At 44.7% G+C, this 14,297-nt stretch overlaps 2 protein-coding genes and 1 long non-coding RNA gene across 4 annotated transcripts; 2 read left to right on the forward strand and 1 right to left on the reverse strand.

The window, feature by feature from the left end:
* The first annotated feature begins 398 nt into the window (after positions 1-398).
* cdca7b (cell division cycle associated 7b) lies at positions 399-4,184 on the forward strand. Its single transcript, XM_037264328.1, has 10 exons — positions 399-537; positions 1,084-1,227; positions 1,472-1,575; positions 1,751-1,970; positions 2,081-2,143; positions 2,233-2,409; positions 2,504-2,659; positions 2,765-2,914; positions 3,119-3,255; positions 3,379-4,184. Exons 1-10 carry the CDS (start codon positions 430-432, stop codon positions 3,398-3,400), a joined length of 1,281 nt encoding a protein of 426 aa, XP_037120223.1. The 5' UTR covers positions 399-429; the 3' UTR covers positions 3,401-4,184.
* A 77-nt stretch (positions 4,185-4,261) lies between these two features.
* On the reverse strand, positions 4,262-10,219 carry sp4 (sp4 transcription factor). Of its 2 annotated transcripts, none has more exons than XM_037264327.1 (7): positions 9,638-10,219; positions 9,323-9,393; positions 8,209-8,556; positions 6,820-7,990; positions 6,493-6,691; positions 6,172-6,365; positions 4,262-6,041 (listed from the first exon to the last, which is right to left on the reverse strand). In XM_037264327.1, the coding sequence occupies exons 1-7, from the start codon at positions 9,642-9,644 to the stop codon at positions 5,776-5,778; spliced, it is 2,256 nt and encodes a 751-aa protein (XP_037120222.1). In that variant the 5' UTR covers positions 9,645-10,219; the 3' UTR covers positions 4,262-5,775. The 2 variants fall into 2 exon arrangements, with proteins under 2 accessions (XP_037120222.1, XP_037120221.1); XM_037264326.1 differs by having other exon boundaries at positions 6,172-6,371.
* Positions 10,220-11,199: 980 nt separating this feature from the next.
* Positions 11,200-11,803, forward strand: LOC119130694. The gene is made up of 2 exons (XR_005099486.1): positions 11,200-11,375; positions 11,706-11,803. It is a non-coding gene; the product is annotated as an uncharacterized LOC119130694 (long non-coding RNA).
* The last annotated feature ends 2,494 nt before the right edge of the window (positions 11,804-14,297 follow it).

A 14,297-nucleotide genomic window follows, 5' to 3' on the forward strand; every position in this document is an offset into this window, starting at 1 on the left:
CTTTAGTGAACAGTATTTTGAAATACATGTTCCACTACAATATTGTTTTACCAGAACTTCAGTAATGGGGAGGTAAAATAAATTGCAAGAAATTTCATAGCTCTAAATTTGTTGGATTTTAATAATTATAATCCAAAAAATCTACGATAACTCGACACATCCGGCATAGGTCACGCCCAATCAACTTTCGCGCGATACATCAGACTGTACCATTCGATGAAAAAAGAGGAGTTTTGCAAACCGACAACCTCTTTTAATGCAGTAAAATGTTCCAACGAATTAAATTAATAGCTGCAATTAGAAACATAAAACTATAATTAATGATTGCAAGTGTATTGCTAAAGATGTAGAATTATATATCCATAAAATGTAACGTTGCAACCTGCCAGAACGCACCTGCATCTACAGCTAATCCATTTATCCATCTCCATGTTTAAATCCATTTCGACTCCCTTCTGTTGTAATTTCCTAAAGACAAAAGTTGTATTTTTAATAGATTCGCACTTAAACGACGACAAAATGGCACTCGAGTCAAAGGTAATTTCTTTTAAACACTTTTGTTGGGGTTGCTCACTGTTTAACGACGGAAACGACAACTCTTTGTGTGTCGAATGAATTGTAACTTTCCCATTCTTCGGTGAAAAAAATGGTGAGCCACAATTGTGTCTCTGTTGTTAATCGTTGAGCTGACTATAGTAAAGAGCAGATTTTTGAGGGCAGTAATGGATATTTTTACATCGTTTCTTCACCTGATGATGTCTGTTGCTGACGGTAAAACTCAGTTCGGTGTACTGTGCTTAACACAAATGAGTACACGCTCTCAAAATTTGTGACAAAAACCTAAAAAAGTCATTTTGTATCTGTGTGTTACTGTATTACTCCCACAAATAAGATTGGTCATTGTAAAACAACAAAGCTCTGAATTTTAAGAAATTATTCATATCATGTTGTAAAACTGTGTTCACAGTACTCAAAAATACAGTTTTAGCTAAGCTACCGTTTAATGTTAAGGGAGAAATGGATGAGAAGCTTCCTTTGGTGTTCACTTGAATTTCTCATTGCACATTTTATGTCTTTCAAAAGGCGCTGCATTTCAAGTCCAAGTTTATTACTGCCGAGCTGGCTTGTCTCTTCAGCCAGTCGGACAGCGAGGATGACTTTGAAGGCTTCAGTGAGGACGATGATGAAGTGGACAGAAGACGTTTTAATAGGCAATTCAAGACCAAGGTTTGACTCATAACATCCAAGACTTGATCTTAGTTCAGATATGGTGGGCATCGCACAAAGCTGAAAAAACTGGAAAAATATCAACTAGTTAATCATTGATGCTGGCTGAACTTAGCTTTGCTGAGGTTGGCAGAGGTCAGCAAAAACCATATAATTTTGGACACAGATTTTCCTAATTTGTTTTGGTCAAATCTGAATTGTGTAATGTCAGTACTTTCCATTTTAACATTTGATCCCTTGGCAGATGGTGGAGGCAGAGGATGAAAGCGATCTGGACACAGGCTTCTATTCTGATGGGGAGGAGACACCAGCACCTAAGAGAAGTAGAAGTCTCCGAGTAGCACTCAGGTATACCGAATAGCAGTATTGAGCATGACATGCATTGAAAAGCTCAGTGTTAAATAACTGAAGACTTGTCTTGTAATTCATCAGCGAGTACGCACAAAACATTCACATTTATGTTGTATGTTCAGACTGGACTGTGGGACCTCGCAATTGCATATCATCAATTTTGTTTTCTCAGATTTCCAGTCAAACAGTCTCCCACCCCCAAAAAGGAGCCACAAGCAAAAAGCCTCAGAAAGCCGGTTAAAGAAACCGTGGCACAGAAGGTGCGGCAGAGGATGACAAAGCAGGAGGATAAACAAAGAGAAGTGAAGACAGAGAAGGCGAAGGGAGAAGATGAGGCTGTGTGCCAAAGCCTAAGCAAGCGGGACAAAAACATCCGGGAAAACAAAGCCATGGTGGGTAAACAGTGTCAATACAATGACAAACAGTATGGTGCTCTGATGTTCAGCATCATAATATAAACGTTGATAGACCTTCATTTTTCTTCTTGGTTGTTGTATTGCAGCTGGCCAAGCTTTTTGCTGATCTCACCACTATGGCGGACCTGACTTTGCCTGACACCCCTCAAGTGAGCACTGCCTTTCAACTAAGCCCGCCAGTTCTTATAGTGATACTTAAACAAACCACGCCTCTGTTTGTTTTTTTACATCAATGCAGAAGAAGAAGTGCTCACCGGTGAAAACAACGCCGCGCAAACGCAAAATAGAACAGAACACAGGGTCTGAAAGGAGAAACCCGTCTCGGAAAGCCCGCCCTCCTGAGAACTTTGCTGTGGACCAAGTGTGTGAGCCCAGTAGCGGCCCCAAGGCTGTCGACATCAGGAGACTGATAGAGGTACAATTTGAAAGCACTACGTATAAACAGGCAATTAAACATTGCACTAAAATGTAAAGTCCCTCACTGTTTGACTTGGGCTCCTGAGTGGCAGGTGGATGAGGAAAGTGCTGGTAACATGCCAAAGAAGAAGAAGAGGAGGAGCCACCGACGCAGTCAGTTCGAGTTCAAGTCGGTTGATGACATCTCCAAAGATGACTTGGACAACATAGCGTATCGCAGCAAAGATAAGATCTGGGACAAGGACAATGTGGGTCACCAGCACACTTTGATGGTTTTTGTGTAGGCGCTGCTCTACAGGGATGTCTGCTCAACTAGTGTAGTTCTTTTGTCATATGTGTGTTGTTCCCCTCAGGGAAGCTCGTGTCACCAGTGCAGACAGAAAACGCTCGACACAAAGACAGTGTGCCGCAGTGGGTTCTGTTCTGCAGGCAAAGGCCAGTTTTGTGGGCCATGTCTGAAGAACCGCTATGGTGAGGATGTGCGCACCGTATTGCTTGACCCGGTCAGTATGAACACACTATGTATTTCAAAAAGTATTTAGCTCAGTTAGCGTTGGGATTTTAAAAAAATGAAATAAAAAAAAATTGACAGTTTTTATCCATTTCAGGCATAGTAACAGAATAAAGGATACATTGCAACTTCCCATCATATTATCCAAGGTTACGCAGTAAATGAAGTCATAACAAAGAGGTTGTCTTTTCTGCAGAAATGGTCGTGTCCCATATGCAGAGGAATGTGTAACTGCAGCCTGTGTCGAAAGAAAGAAGGGCGCTGTGCAACTGGGATTTTGGTCGGGCTGGCCCGCTACAATGGCCACGACAACGTCCACGAGTATCTGGAGAGGTACGTACACAGCATCATATTGTAAATGAGTTGTTGCAATTTGCAAGGAGCTTGCTGACAATTTCTGTTGTATTATATACCCAATATCAATCATTATTTTGCCTTGTTTTGTCTCAATGGCAGAATTCAGAAGGAGCTACTGTAAAGTCTTTGAAGACTCTCCTCAAGCAGATGATACACTTCAAAGTACTGTAGAATTTAAATAAAGAGAGGTAAAGACCCAAAGGTTTGTTCTTTTACACAAACGCTATTAGCTAACGAGATTTACGCTATTGTCCTTGTATAAAACAAACACTGCATCACTATAAGTAGTTTTGTGTGTGTGTCGATTTTCAACTTTGCATTTTTCATTTGTTTTCCTTTGGAGTGTTTTTTTTTCCTCACCATAACAATCAAGAACTAGCAAAAAAATGTAAATGACTTTTTTACCATTATACAGTGGTGCCTCAATTTAGAAGTTTAATTCTTTCCGTGACTGCTTGTAACTCAAAACACTCAAATCATCTTTTTCCATGAAACACCCACAAAAAAAAAAGAAAAAAACTGCACTCTACAAAAACATAGAGTAAAAACATTCATTAGTGTAATAAATTCAAGGTAGTGTTCATCAAAATGGTTTAATTAATTGTGCAGGTCCTTCTACGTAGTCTGCGTGTTTTGTCCACCAATGGATAGAAGAATACAGTCCTGACATATAGTTACACGATAAATAGCCTGTCAAGACAGCTCAATTAGCTGCTATTACTAGTTGATTTTCATAGCGGATGAGAAATATATGCTTGTACCACCAGTCAAAGATTAAAATCATCTGAGCTAAGACTTATATCTCGAAAAACTATTAAGTCAAGTCACTTGTATGTCAAGGTATCACTACAACAGTTTTTTTTTTGTCATTTCAATGTAATATAGTCCTAATAAAGACAAATTTTGACTCTGGTATTTTTCTGTTTTTATGTACTTGTGATGCAGTTTGCAGATTGAGTATGTTGGCAGTCAGAAAGGTAAGGCTGTTTAAAATCACTTTATTGTTACGTGTTATGCAAGCAATTAATATTTTCTATTTGACGTTAGGTCTTTTCCTCATTTCTTCTTTTTACTGACATAACACATTTGTACAAACCAGTTTTAGAAATCTCCACAAACCGCAGCCTTTGAGGCAAACCTGGCAAAAAACGCAATATCAAATGTCATGGCGAAGAACACAGTTTAGAAAAAGATTTATAAATGAGATGTCGCTAGAAAATATGAAAGAAAAAAATTGGTTGTCACACAAAATATTACCAAAAACATCTAAATTTGTTTGGTATCAACTTTTTTTTGTTTAAAACACATTTTTTTGCTTTCTTTTTTCTCCCAAAAAGAAGAAAAACACAAGGCGCAAGGAGGAACACAAGTCATACTACTACAGCAAAAAAAAAAAAAAAACTAAAACATGCTGTGGTGTACACAACTTTAAAATCAACACTCTGACACACAAATACAAGTCCAGCAAGAAGGCAAATATTAAAAATCAAGGATAATAAATTAGCTTTACACAGTGGGCTGCTGTGTGTTAACTGGGTCGGGCTGGCTTTGAAAGCAAATTCTATCAAATCTTTTTTTGAATTATTTTTCTTGTAAATAAGACTGTACGCACTGGACTAACACTGAGCAACACCACCAGAAACACCTCATCACCACATAAACAGCCTGAACAACCAACCACTTAGCTCACTGCACTTTGCACTCCATCTCACCGCCGCCCATCCACCAACCCACTTGGCATGCTCTGACCTTCCCTCAGCTTGTGTTAAGGCAGCAGTAGGTCACAGAGCAGGGTGATGGTGGCAATCAGAAGAGCACAGAAACCCCAAAATATCGTCGCTCTCCCCTTTCAGCTGCTAGAAATCAAACACAATATTGATGAAATGTCAGGAATTACCAAACTAGTACTCGAGTGTGTGTGTGCTCTCATTTGTTTCCACCAAACCCCTGACAATGTAAACATGTTCCACGAGATTGTCGTTAAAGTATTGCTTTCATCTCACATAGTTGTAGAAAGCTAGATTGTTTTCTTTTATAGAAACCTTTTCTAATGGCCATTGCCGCAATAGGAATGCATTATATATAAATCTTTCCATATGTGCTTTTTTTTTTTTTGTTCCTCGTTGAAGGAATTCTCCTTTTCTTTTGTAACAGTTCACAAAGGAAACCACACCTGAATCAGATGGGAGGACAAAACTCAAATTAGGTAGATCCTCTTCATGACACGCACACAAACTGATCATAGGTTATAGGTTGACTTGCACACACGCACACTTTCCCAAGACTGCCTCGGCTCTGCAACAGTCCTGTACCATGATTGACCCTCAGCCCTGTCTGACAGGTAAGAAACGGGTACACCATTTTGTGCATAGAGAGATGTTAGCACGATTTAGACATTTTTTTTGACTGTATTTGAATGATGCTTTTTTTTTCTTTATCATGAAGCGTCTGTAAAAAAGAAAAACAGCCACGCCGACAGTCTCTGTGACAAACAACCTATTCAAACTCCTCCTCTTCCTCCTCCTCCAGGTTATTGGAGGTGGTGGGCGTTGCGGGCTCGGAGTCACGGGAGAGGGTAGCCACGGTGACGATTTGAGGGGAAGCCTGGAGGCCCTCGGGGGCGTCGTCCTCCATGCTGGCGGTGGTGATGATGGCCACGGCGGCTCCGCCCTTTTTATTCTGGTGAGTCTTGATGTGCTTTGAGAGGTGGTCACTGCGCATGAAGCGCTTGGAGCATTCGGGACACTCAAAGCGCTTCTCTCCTATTGGAGGACAAAAACAAAACTATCTAAGAAGTAATTTTTTGAAACGGTCAAATAACTTCAATGTGGCAGGCAGAAGGACATAACACCCGCTCTAGTATCAAATGTGTGTGTGTGGTGACCCAGGCACCTGTGTGCGTTCTCCGGTGTCTCTGCAGCTCGTCGCTTCTGGTAAACCGTTTGCCGCAGAAGATCCAGTTGCAGACAAACGGCCTCTCGCCCGTGTGCCAGCGCAAGTGGGCCCTCAGGTGAGAAGTCTTGCCGTACACTTTCCCGCAGCCTTCCATGTGGCAGATGTGCTGCTTTTTCTTTGTGGGGTCACCACTGTTTCTGCGCCAGAGGGCAGGAGTCTTTTACTGCAGCAATTTGAAGTTAAACTTGTATACTAGATGAAGTTGTAATTTGTGATTCAGCTGTGCATCCTACTCCACCTTACTAACATCCTTCCTACCTTGCCTCTCCATCTCTGCAGTTTGGGCAGGAGCAGGCAACTCGCCGGAGCCTCTTGCTGGGCGGTCCCTCCTGGTCTGAGGAACTCTGCACCGATCCTAACTGATCCGGACTCATTGACGAACTGGATGCCACGTTCCCCACGGTGACCGTCACAGGGGACGACTGAAGTTTGACACCATCCTGCGCTTGTGGTTGACCTTACGGTGAGAAACGACACACAAAAGCATTCAAAGGTTGCTTGTTTAGCTCTGCCTTGGGGTTAGAAAATCAGGTTCTAGACTGGCCTCCGATCCTGGATCAATTCTATCAGCGTTGCCTTACTTACCCTGTAGTCCGGTAATAGTGAGGGGCACGCCCTGCACCTGAACCCCGGTGCCCCCGATCCCAGCGATGCTGACCGTCTGTACGCCAGATCCTGGATTGATCTGAGCTGTACTCAGTGTGAGTGGAGTTCCGCCGAGGGAGACCAAGCCTCCGCTCCCCACTGTTGTTCCGCCAGCCATCGGGGCAAGCGTAAGCTGCTGTGGCATTGCCGCTCCCAGGCTGCCCTGGAGGGAGACACCCCCTGGGAGCTGGAGCGTCTGCCAGGCAATCTGCCCAGTAGGGGACAATGTCGGTGTGCGAATAAGGACCTGGGCTGGATTCTGGAAGGTCTGAATGGGTTGCAGAGTTTGACCAGGGGCCAGCTGGAGAGTCTGAATGTGCTGCTGCTGACCTTGGGTTTGACTATGTGCCTGGGGCTGCAGCTGAATCTGCTGCACTAACTGATGTCCTACTTGCCCCACGATCACCTGCTGAATGGTTCCCGGTGCGTCCATCTGGCCTTGGACCCCATTGGCCTGATTCTGACTTTGAGAGTCTGCCTCGGTGCTTTGTGCTTGATTTTCCGTCGCTGCAGCCTCAATACCAGCAGAGACCAATTGCGGTCCCTCTGACATGCCATCACCTTCGGCAACTGGTGTTGGTGCCGCCCCAGAGACCGCTGTTGTTGTCATCAACTGGTTGCCACTGGCAACAGAAAACGTGCCATCTGCTGATTGGATAAGCTGCACGGCCCCACCTCCTCCGACATTATTGATGACAGGCAAAGCCAAGGTCATGCCACCAAGGTTGATGGGTACCGTGGTCATGAGAGGAGTCTGAGATCCCTGAAGGGTCTGCAACTGCAGGGGGAAAGACTGAGCTGGACGGATTTGCAGGGGGACCGTCTGATTGGTTGTACTTGACAGGATAGCCTGCTGGTTGGCTGTCTGAAGAATGGCCTGAGCCTGGCCTGGATTTGGACTCTGGATGAGCTGAAGCTGCTCGGGCAAAGCCCCGATGGAAGCCTGCTGAGCTGGGTTGATGTGGATCTGCTGTCCATCTACAGTCTGCAGGTGAGGGATGACCTGGTACTGGACCCCACCTCCAGCATTGGGCAGATTTTGAACCTGGATTATCTGGAACTGCTGCTGCTGATTGGCGGCCACACTGTTGGTCCCAGCTATAGCTTTCACCTTCACAATGGCAAAGGATCAGTTAGGAGAAGAAAAATAACAACTGTGGCATCATCAATTCAGTGAACCCCCATCTATTCAGAGTCTATTCAAGTCTTTGACAACCCCCTTGTTTTGCTAACGGAGAAGAGGTTCCAAATCGACTAATGGGTGAATTTGTGAATGCAGAATAGAGAACATACAGGTGTTTGCCGTATTAACACAAACTCATCCCTGACCTTGCGTCCTGGTGAGCTGTCATTAGGAATGGTAGTGGCCACTGTTACAGCTACCGGCTGGTTGGTGTTCTCCTTGGCCATGGTAGCTGGTGCTGCAATGATCTGCCACCCGTTCCCTGTGAACTGAGCCGGGACCAGTTCCAGCTGCTGGGGAACCAGGGCCTGGCCCCCAGATGTGTCCACCACAATCTGACCCTGGAGCTGACCAGCTTGTAGTTGAATCTGACCAGCCTGGAGCTGGATCTGCTGGGGCCCCGTCTGGATCTGGGACCCCTCTGCTCCCCCCTGCCCTCCAATCTTACTGCAGGTGGCTGCCAGCAGAGCCAATGGAGAGGGCTGAGAGGAGTCCTATGGACGATAAAGTGGGAAAGTAAGACGAAGGGACAACTCGGGACACTTATGCATACGCAAACATGCACCAGCTCCAAGTCAAGGAAAGCCAACGGGGAGGGATGGGCCTGACTTCTGCATGCAAATGCAGTGTGACACAAGAAGAGAGAAAAGGCGAGCTATGGGTGGGAAAAGATGGTGATGAGGAGAGAAACACGACGCTGACAGAAAGAGAGCTGTCTGTAGAAGTGGGCGGTATTACAGGAAGCGAGTGGGTGGGCGTGTGAGAACCACATTTTCTCCTTTTCTCCGAACTCTGCAACAAAATGACGCCTTCTCTCGCTGTCCTCACAGGAAGTAGGTCGCAGGCAGAACGTAAGCAGGTCGGTTTTGCAATTACACAGTGACACTGCGGAAATGCAACCGTGGACAATAGGTGCATTTGAAAATGACTCGCAGAAAAATCATCTCCAAAATGTGGACTGAAAATAGAAGTCTCGCATCAAAGCCGCAGGAATACACAAGGAGAATGAAAGCATTCTGAGGCTGATTCAAAGTGACACTTCCATAGTAGAATGGCTGAAGTGTGACAGCCGCGTAAAGCTCCTCATGAGGCTTTTGGGGCTGGCTCTCAGCTGCGCTGCGCACAAGCAGGAAGTGGGTTTCATGAGTGGAACGCCCCCAGAGGTGTCTGGCAAACTGGCGGGCTGGGAGCTTGAGAGCGAGTGCGTGCATTTCCATGGCCCGAGGGCAAAGCAAAAGTAGTCAAGTTGTTTTGAAGTACCTGAGATCCAGAATTTTTCCCCTTTTTTGATGCTTTCCCTCCTTCAGTTCCCGCTGATTCCTTCTTGGAGTCTGGAGGGGAGACAATTCCAAAGTTAGACTCGCCAAAGTCACAATATCATCAGGTGTGCCTCTATAAATACATGTGCAGCAGCAGCAGCACGTCACAGATAAGCATATCGCCAATAGAGCGCAACAACGGTGCTATTGATCATTCCCAGTTATCTCATGAGCAACATCACAGGCTTCCTATCTGTTCGACTCGGGAGGGAGAAACGGGGGAGGAGACGGGAAGAAGGAGGAGGAGGATACCTACCACTCATAACGCATGAATATACCAAGAGGGAGAGGAGAGGGTGTAGTTCACGGTAGAAGGCCGGCCGGCCCAAAACGGAGGCGGAGGACGGCCTATATCTTGGGCTCCGGGCCGTGGCGGATCTGCCCGTTTTGACGAAACCACCCACCGGCCAGGAAGGGCGGTGCCAAGCGGAGACACAGCAGGAACGGCCCCCACCCCTTCCCGGTGAACAGAAATAACGGAGAAAGCTCTGGCCGTCCCCTGCAAGGCAGCTGCGCCCCTCACACACGTCGCACGTCCCGAGAGCGTCCGTAAACGCGCAATTTAGCCCTTGTCAGGATCGTCTCCACAACGGCGTTTGCAGTGTGTCAGCGAAGAGGCCCACCCACTTCCATTTAAGCATCAGGACAACACCCCTGTTGTGCCGTGCCCGCTTGCCGCCGCTGCTCCCGGCGCGTCGTCGCCGTCTGCAAGCCCACCGAAATGCAGCCACTCTTTGTATTTTCCCGTATTCCGCTTTTATTCGTTCACACTTTCATTTTTGGGGCTATAAAGGGGGAGATACGCTCAGATAGCTGTGGCTTTTGTGGGCGGACGCGCTCCTCCCACTTATTCAGATTGGTCGACGGGGTTTGGCGTGCGAGGGTTCAGATGGGAGTTGTATTTTGCTCAAGCCTCACCTCCTCCAATGCTATTGGGCGGATTGGACTACATTTCCCATGACTGCCCGGGGCCTCCTTCGTCTTGCTGGAGCGGCGGTGCTAGTCATGGTGGTGTGAGAGCGTAGGGAGGGCGGTGACTGTTATGTTCGTGGTTTTAAATGAGGAAGAGAGGCGTGTGTGGGGTTTAAAAATGAAAATGAGTTGTATTCCAAATGTAACTTTTTTGACATCACAGTATTGTAAACAACCCAGCCCTATCATGGACACTGTGGATGTGTTTGCAGAATGCATCTCAACAATTGAGTTATTTCCACAGCATTTGAAGTCCTGATTGAGCAAGGTTTTTATTTTTTACTGTCACACTCTATTTGATTCTTGTGTACACATAACTGACTCCCACAAGCACACGCTTAATACATGCAGCGTAGCAGCCATCCAAATGCCCCCGCCCCCAGGCCACCTTGCAAGGCGTTGCTAAGCAACGGGGGTTGGCCTGGAAAAAAGGGGAGTCGCCTTTATGTAAAAATATTCGGTACTCTTTGTGCATTTCTAAGATAGTTTTTACTGTCTGTACTGACAAAAAATAAATAAATAACCGGTGTTCCATTCATAAAAAAAACCTAAAAACTAAATGTGAATTATAAATGCGGGGTTTTCTTTGGAAATTTAGTGAAAGCAGTCAGAGGTCGAATGTGCTGTTCACACTTTCGACCACTAGAGAGCGACGTACACAAGCTACAGTCCAGCACTAGATCTGAAATGTTACTTTTTGATGTATTTGATCTTTGTTTTCATTAAAAATATACTAAGTTTACTAAAAAGGTTAGTTCCTTAAGCAGAATGACATAGTACACTTGATACGGAGAGTTAATGCTATGTATTATCTATATGATTAATTTCACACATTTTATTTTTTTGCACCTCTGTCAATTCCACACCACCACCAACTGTATAAATGATATGTGCGTGAGTCATTGCATGTTTGCGCGCCATGTTGTCTTTTGTGCAATTATGTTTTCTTTTTTGCAGGCGCGCATGTGGGCGGTGTCCATTTGGCAATGGAAGCAGTGGCGTCAGGGTGTCTCCTCTTAAAGGTAAGCCTGTTAAGACGAAGAGATTTATGAGTGACATGAGTTTTGGCAGGTGCCTCTTATGTTAGTGTGTGTGCATGCATGCGTATGTGCGTGTTACTCACCACTCATATGATTGTAATGAGTGGATTGACAAGATTGCATCCTGTTGTCTGGATCAAATAGAGCAACAAAACACCAACATAACACGTGTTCACATGTAAGATTTAACGACTGACAAACAGTGGCAGCGATTTTACAGCCGATTTGTTGCTTTCGCCTCAATAGTGCTCCCTCCTCATGCAGTATACTGCTTTGCTCACACACACTGAACTGATCTTTTTTTTTCTACAGAGCTCAACATGAATCATTCGCACTAGTGAAGCTTCGTGGGCTGAGAATTTGCAGAATGCGTCCACCGGCGTCAAAGACGAGTAAAAATATTTACGATGTTCCTTCAGGTGACTTAAGCATGCTCACGTCAGCACATAATGTACACCAAGTACACCTTTGCCAGTACTTCACATATTCGTGCAGACCCCACCAAATGATAGCACAATTCATGCAGCAGTGATGTATGAGAGTACCTTGACCCCCCGAGGGGCAGATGAAGACAAGAAAGGAGATGCCTGCAGGTAGCATCCTTGAACCGGGAGTGAACCAGTGGACCTGCATTGAAAAGTTGAGAGGTCAAACTAAGTTCACCTGTTGGGCATTTTTGCCTCCTAATTAGTCTGAGTTTATTTGTTGATTTTGGGTGAGGATGAGAGGGTTGTTTTTTCTTGTGCAAGGTTTTTTTTAATAGGGGAGAGGGGATCTTTGACGATGTAATCGTTATTATTATTCTCAGGTACGTATTTGATTTTGTTCCATTTCCAGCCATCTGAATTGAAAAGGAAAAGGACAATGAAGACTTTGCCCAAGAGTTGAGGAAGACCTTTCCAGTGGCGCTAAGTGGAGGGTGCAGCACGCCATAAAGTTCCAAGGTAAGTGTGTGAAATTGAGCATCAGTGTGCGTACTTGAGCGTAGGGCCTGACCCGACTTGCCGGCCTGACGGAGCTTGACGCCATCCCCTCGTCTGTGTCTGTCCTGAATGACGGCCCGGAGGCGCGAGTGGGCTTGAGGTGGCAAAAGAAACGTTTCATGTTTGACGGGAAGCAGCTATAAAACTGCGCTCGAGAAACCACCTGAAGCTGCGGTTCGAGTGTGTTTTTTGCTTTTAAATGTTCAAGGCTTGCCTCTTCCGGCCCTGATTGATGACCTCTGTTTTAGAACCATGTGATCGTCACATTTTTTTTTTTTTTCTTTCATTCAGGGCTAAATTAACAATTTGTTGCAAAGCAATTTGCATGACAAAGCAAGTAGTTCATTTCCGGTCAATTAACTGCAGGTCATCGGTAGCCCCCCAAACCCTCTGCTTCTTTAAACCTTAAATGTAATGGCAGGCATTGTGGCGAGGTGAAGCGCAATGTGTGGGTGGAGCAGTAGTTAACCAAGAATATAGGATGAATACTGTGGGTGTGTAAACGTGCAGGCTATTAATCTGCATTCACATTACGCTAAACTGGTTTTTGGAAATGTAGTTATGCTGTAATTTAATCTTTTTATTTATTTAATTTCATCTAACCCAAACCCCCCTTCTTACAGAATTACTATACATTGGTAGCATCCAATAAACGGCTAGCAAGTGCACACTTGCACCCTTGCAAAAAAAAAAAAAAAATGCTGAGGTAGCAGTGATGAAATGCGTGAAATTCATCCATCAAGACAAGTGAGAAATGACGCCTGGAAGTATATGATTATGCTCCTGGGCTTGTATGAATCCATCACACAGACACACTTGACCACATGTTAACCTAGAGAAGACATCGACTCTGAAAAATGAAGAAGAACAAATTAATCTCATGGTGGCGACTGCAGTAGTGAGGGATGAAGAGCGTCATTGGTGAGGAGACCAGAGATCACGGTCAGAGCAGGATTTAATCAAGAAGGCAGAGTGAGAGGGCAAGTTTGCGTGTATGAGCTTGAACGATTTCTGCCTCGTGCTTGAACATCGTCATCATCAGTATCCTTCCAATGATTACCCCCGTCCCTAAAAAAAAAAAATGACCACAAAGGTCAACCGCCCCCTTCAATTATTTTGTCACTTTGAATCACAGCCTCCTAAAAATGGCCACACACTTAACATTTTCTCAAGAGAAGTGTAGTCATTCATTACAATCACGATCAGAAAGGCGATAACGTTCTTTGTTCTCAAACTTATATGCCTTTGCCTTAACCGATGCAGCTCGTCGCAACACGCATTCATAAATATTCCTGCTGTGTGTTTGGAACAAATGCATTAACTTGTTTCATTCACATTCGACTTGCTCACAAATATATCCTTAATAATCCCCTTTTCATGCACGTGAGTTCCTGCGCTTAGTATGTAAATGCGCTGTATACATGAATGTTAAGCGGACGCTTTAACAGTGTAATTATGAAGCAGGAATCTCCTCATTGTGCTGCGTCGACAGATGAGATGACATCTCCCGACACTTGCGCAACTCTCTTAAAAATGCAATTCCTGTATAGTAAAACTATGTTCTGTGTTTTGGAAAGCTCAGCCCAACCGGTCACAACTGTAAAGTATGTCATTTGGATACCAAGATGACAGGGAAATTCTTGAGACCAATTAACTGTTTGTTATTGTTGTTGCTATGGTATTTGTTTGCCTAGCTTGTCAGATGGCTTTTGTTGTATAATTGTTGAAGTTAATTGGAGATGCGTCAGATAAGGAACTTATGTAAATGTTTTTATTGTGGGAAAAACTGAAACGATGCCCATCAGCTCAATGATGACAGACATGTCCACGTTTTGATAACAAGACAAAGAGGAGCAGCTCAAGGCGCAGCCATTAAAATACTTCTTCCGGCTTGATTTGTTTGGAGAGTATCCATTTTGAT

Source organism: Syngnathus acus, chromosome 11 (assembly GCF_901709675.1).
Source record: "Syngnathus acus chromosome 11, fSynAcu1.2, whole genome shotgun sequence".
In the NCBI taxonomy this organism is placed as follows: Eukaryota; Metazoa; Chordata; class Actinopteri; order Syngnathiformes; family Syngnathidae; genus Syngnathus; species Syngnathus acus.

Bases quoted from the DNA above. Each gene is read 5' to 3' on its own strand.
- cdca7b (XM_037264328.1), top strand. From the start codon at position 430: ATGTTTAAATCCATTTCGACTCCCTTCTGTTGTAATTTCCTAAAGACA. The intron at 1,228-1,471 runs GTTTGACTCATA...ATCCCTTGGCAG, and splicing joins ATAGGCAATTCAAGACCAAG to ATGGTGGAGGCAGAGGATGA. The intron at 1,576-1,750 runs GTATACCGAATA...TTGTTTTCTCAG, and splicing joins AGTCTCCGAGTAGCACTCAG to ATTTCCAGTCAAACAGTCTC.
- sp4 (XM_037264326.1), bottom strand. The intron at 8,557-9,322 runs GTACTTCAAAAC...TATCGTCCATAG, and splicing joins GGAAAAATTCTGGATCTCAG to GACTCCTCTCAGCCCTCTCC. The intron at 6,042-6,171 runs GTGCCTGGGTCA...GTCCTCCAATAG, and splicing joins ACACCGGAGAACGCACACAG to GAGAGAAGCGCTTTGAGTGT.